Source organism: Conger conger, chromosome 9 (assembly GCF_963514075.1).
Source record: "Conger conger chromosome 9, fConCon1.1, whole genome shotgun sequence".
Classification (NCBI taxonomy): Eukaryota; Metazoa; Chordata; class Actinopteri; order Anguilliformes; family Congridae; genus Conger; species Conger conger.
The window spans coordinates 42,734,563-42,739,562 of NC_083768.1; the positions used below are offsets into that span (position 1 = coordinate 42,734,563).

At 50.7% G+C, this 5,000-nt stretch overlaps 1 protein-coding gene across 1 annotated transcript in view; it reads right to left on the reverse strand.

Moving 5' to 3' along the window:
* The window catches only part of LOC133137208 (ephrin-A4-like), a 43,295-nt gene that overhangs the window by 9,091 nt on the left and 29,204 nt on the right, over window positions 1-5,000 (reverse strand). The window contains exon 3 of the mRNA XM_061255329.1: window positions 3,142-3,210. Coding sequence (XP_061111313.1) covers window positions 3,142-3,210 — 69 coding nt within the window. The remainder of the gene's footprint in view (window positions 1-3,141; window positions 3,211-5,000) is intronic.

Here is a 5,000-nt window from a genome sequence, read left to right on the forward strand (position 1 = left end):
GAAAAAGTATGGCGCAGACCAGACGCGAGCTCCGTTTCCCCCAAAACCTCTACCCTCGGGTGCTCTCCCTCAACACCCGAAAACAACAGCCCCGATTTGAGGAATTTCCCCGTTTTTGTTTCGTTGGAAACACGCCGACGCTAAGTTTCTCAGTCAGACCCCTTTCCGTCACCGTCACCCGACAGAAAACGGCAGAGCTGGAGCCAAACTGACGACACGTCTGCGGCACAAATTCACAGGCACGCTTCCCCCCCCCAGACACCATCCTGACATCCTGTGGCACCTCTCCACTCGAGGTTTTCAGTCTCGACAGGTCTCTAAAATAACGGGAGATACAGACACGGTGGAGTATGTCCGCGGCATCTCCGCTCCTCTCTCAAAGAACACTCTAAAACACATCAATCACATCCTTCACCCAATATCAACCGCGTACCAGTCCCATTTCATAACAGAGAGATAGAGAGTGAGAGGGGGGAGAGAGTGAGGGAAGGAGAGAGGGAGAGAGGGCGAGAGAGAATGAGAGAGAGGGAGAGAGAGAGAGGAGGGAGTGAGGGGGAGAGAACAAGTGAGGAAGGAGAGAGACAGAGTGAAAGAGAGGGAGAGAGAGAGAAGAGGGAGTGAGGGGGAGAGAACAAGTGAGGAAGGAGAGAGACAGAGTGAAAGAGAGGGAGAGAGAGAAGAGGGAGTGAGGGGGAGAGAACAAGTGAGGAAGGAGAGAGACAGAGTGAAAGAGAGGGAGAGAGAGAGAAGAGGGAGTGAGGGGGAGAGAACAAGTGAGGAAGGAGAGAGACAGAGTGAAAGAGAGGGAGAGAGAGAGAAGAGGGAGTGAGGGGGAGAGAACAAGTGAGGAAGGAGAGAGACAGAGTGAAAGAGAGGGAGAGAGAGAGAGGAGGGAGTGAGGGGGAGAGAACAAGTGAGGAAGGAGAGAGACAGAGTGAAAGAGAGGGAGAGAGAGAGAGGAGGGAGTGAGGGGGAGAGAACAAGTGAGGAAGGAGAGAGACAGAGTGAAAGAGAGGGAGAGAGAGAAAGAGTGAGAGAGAAGAGGGAGCGATGGGGAGAGAATGATTGAGAGGAGGGAAAGAGGAGTGAGAGAGAGGGAGAGAGAGAAAGAGTGAAAGAGAGGAGGGATTGACAGGGAGAGAACGATTGAGGGGAGGGAGAGAGAGGGAGAGAAAGAGAGAGAGAGGACAGATAAGCAGGAAACAGGAGTAGATATAGGGAGATTAGTTTTGCTCCGGTAGGAACAGATGACAAAAAGAAAAGAGGAAGGAAAGAAAAGATGAAACAGAGAGAGGGGAGAGATTAGTGCCACTACAGGAAAGACAGAACACCAAAAGGAGGAGTAGAAGGAGGGAGGCAGAGGGGAAAGAGTTTCGTCAGGATTAGTTTTGCTTTGAAAACAAGGGATTGTAGGACAGAGAAGGGGTGAGCGGCAGAAAGGAAGAGAGAGGGAGAAACGTAGAAACTCCAGTGGTGGCAGGCTGGAACCATTACCCTCACAGCCTCCCATGCTTTCTATCCTCATATTTACTTTCAATAAGTAGATGGAAAGTCAGACAGAAATTCAGTTTTGCAACAGTAAAAACAACAGCGAATTGAGAAAACTGGTGGCCATAATTCCCATTCCTACCAATATTCCTATTTCTATTTATTTCGGTAAATGTGAATCCACCATTTTGTTTTTCCCCCCTCCACATTTGGATTGCACAAGCCTGTCGCGCCCCCCGCTCAAGCCTCCATCAGCTCTGCAGTGCACACGCACACACACAGCAGCAACAGCACTGGGGCCGGCAGAGCGCAGTACCGCCGACAGCCAGAGGGGCCGCCCTTGCACAAGGAGACGACTGGAATCGGCTACGTGCCGCCCTGAAGCACGGCAGACCGCGGGACACATCACTACGAAGCAAATTACCCGCTCCAGCCACCCAGCAGCTATTAGTCTGCACTACAAAATGTGTTTAATGACAGAAGAATCATTATAACGATAGCAGTAGCACATATTAAAGCACACATTTCAATGCCAGAACTGGAGGCACCTTGCATGGGCCTATGATTATTAGACCATTGTTATTAGGTCAGAAAATGATCACCGGTTTTAGCATGCATTACGATACCCAAACAAATGAATGCATCTCAAGAGATCGGTTGGGTTGATTGCCCACATAAACAAATGCACATGTACGCACACACGCACACACACACACACTCACACAAGATATGCAGAGACACACACACAGCCACTTGCAGACACACACAGACACACACACACTCACACACACACAGATTCTCACACACACACACAGACACACACACACACACACTCTCATACACACAGACACACACACACACTCTCACACACACACACACACACACTCACTCACACACAGACACACACACTCACACACAGACACACTCACACACAGACACACACGCGCACTCACACACAGCCACTTGCAGACACACACAGACACACATGCACACACACACAGACACACAGACAGATTCTCACACACACACACAGATTCTCACACACACACACAGACACACACACACACACACTCTCATACACAGACTCACACACACACTCTCACACACACACACACACACTCACACACAGACACACACGCGCACTCACACACAGCCACTTGCAGACACACACAGACACACATGCACACACACACACAGACACACAGACACACATAGACAGATTCTCACACACACACACACAGATTCTCACACACACACACAGACACACACACACACACACTCTCATACACAGACTCACACACACACTCTCACACACACACACTCACACACAGACACACACGCGCACTCACACACAGCCACTTGCAGACACACACAGACACACATGCACACACACACACAGACACACAGACACTCACACACACACAGATTCTCACACACACACACAGACACACACACACACTCTCATACACACAGACACACACACACACTCTCACACACACACACACACACTCTCACACACACACACACACACTCACTCACACACACAGACACGCACACTCACACACAGACACAGACGCACACACACACTGGGAGAGGAGGGGGACAGACGGAGGGATGGAGTGATGAGCGTGTGTGTGTGAAGAGGATACTCACTGGCATCACAGCACACTGTCACTTTGAGCTTCATACAGGGTAGCTGGGTTCCGTCATCCAGAGACAGGGCTGAGGGCAGACAGAGAGGGGTCACTCAGCTGGTTATGGGCCTGCTTCCTCCTCTTCTCCACAACAACAATACCAGGACGACCACCGTGAGGGATAACAACACCAACACTAATCTTCATAACCTATTCATTTTCACAGTTCCTGCCCTTACTTATCAGTGCCATGTAGCAGTGCCACACATGTAAAAGCATTTTCTGCTTTATTCCACCACCACCCACTGCCCCCTTTTGGGATTCACAATTATGACTTACAAAAAGATGTGTCGAAGGGTATGACAAACACCCCTAACGAAATACAAAACATGTAAAAACGTTCTAGAAAACATTAAATAGCACATTCAAAGCCACAGCTACAATGCAATAACAAGCTAGTGAAGCTTACGGGTCAATATTTACGGTCAAAGTAGGAACTGTGGCAGCAGAAAAGAGCCAGGACTGCAGGACGAGGCGGAGGCCATTTTAAAACAGGTGTGCTCTGAGAAGAAGGCCCGAGATGACTGCAGATCACGCAGTCTGGAGCGGCCCTCAAACGGTGGAGAAAACGCCGGAAGGCATGAAATAGACTTTCCTTCAGGAAGCAGGAGGGAAGGGCCGCGGGTTTACTCCCGGACCGCTTAAATCACCGTCTCCTCCGCGGACCCGTCCGTGAGTCCGACCCTGTCCGCTCTCGGCTGGAAACGCTGCGACTCTCCCCTGATCTACGCGCTGCTAAACGGGAACAAGCCGGTCTGCCGCGGCTGGTTCAAAACCGCATCAGCTGCCATCCACAGAGAGTGCCGGACTAGCGCTTTTTTTTGTTTTTTGTTTTTTGGCCCTTGGTTTGCCTACTACTGTCCAGCACTGCTGTCCACTGAAAGTCCATTACCCCTCGAGCGGGTAACTGTTTACTGTGTGACCTCACGCGATTAGAGTGCCCAAACCTGAACATTCTAACAGTGATGTCATGATCACTGCCGGTAACTGAAAGCAGAGTTCTAGAATTCTAGACACTCTTCAAAGAGTTAAGCTAGTAAGGGCGATTAAGGTATCACAACGCAACAGTTGTTTCAAGTGAGTGAGTAACTGGTAACATATGGTAGCCACCGATGGTTGTCATGCCATGTCATTTTGGTTGCCTCACTTTCCAATCACTACTCCACACACACACACACACACACACACACACACACTCCACCATAAAGCCACATGCAGACACCCAGGTCTGGAAACCAATCAGGACTCCTGTGGGGATGCAGTCACCGCCCGCTAACACTACAGCGCGCACTATATGTAAATGAGAGTGCTCCCGTGCTATGCTACGCTAACACTACAGCGCACACTGTATGTAAATGAGAGTGCTCCCCGTGCTATGCTACGCTAACACTACAGCGCGCACTGTATGTAAATGAGAGTGCTCCCCGTGCTATGCTACGCTAACACTACAGCGCGCACTGTATGTAAATGAGAGCGCTCCCCGTGCTAATCGAGCTAATGAGTCTGAAGCCTCTTCCTCTCGGGTAGACGGCTCATGTTAAGCACAGCAGTGTCCCTCGCGAAGCTGCACTGGGAGGGCCCTTAAGGGCCAGCGTGGGGCCCTTCCCAGCAGAGCTCTTACAGAGAGAGAGAGACTGTGGAGGGGATTCTGAGGCCCTCACGACCCGGAGAGCACGGCACGCGAGGAGGAAGAGGAGGATGAAGAGGAAGTGCTGGGCAGAGTGTGTGTGTGTTTGTGTGTGCATTCGTGTGTGTTCGTGTGTGTGTGTGTGCGCATGTGTGTGCATTCCTGTGTGTGTGGGCATGTGTGTGTGTGTT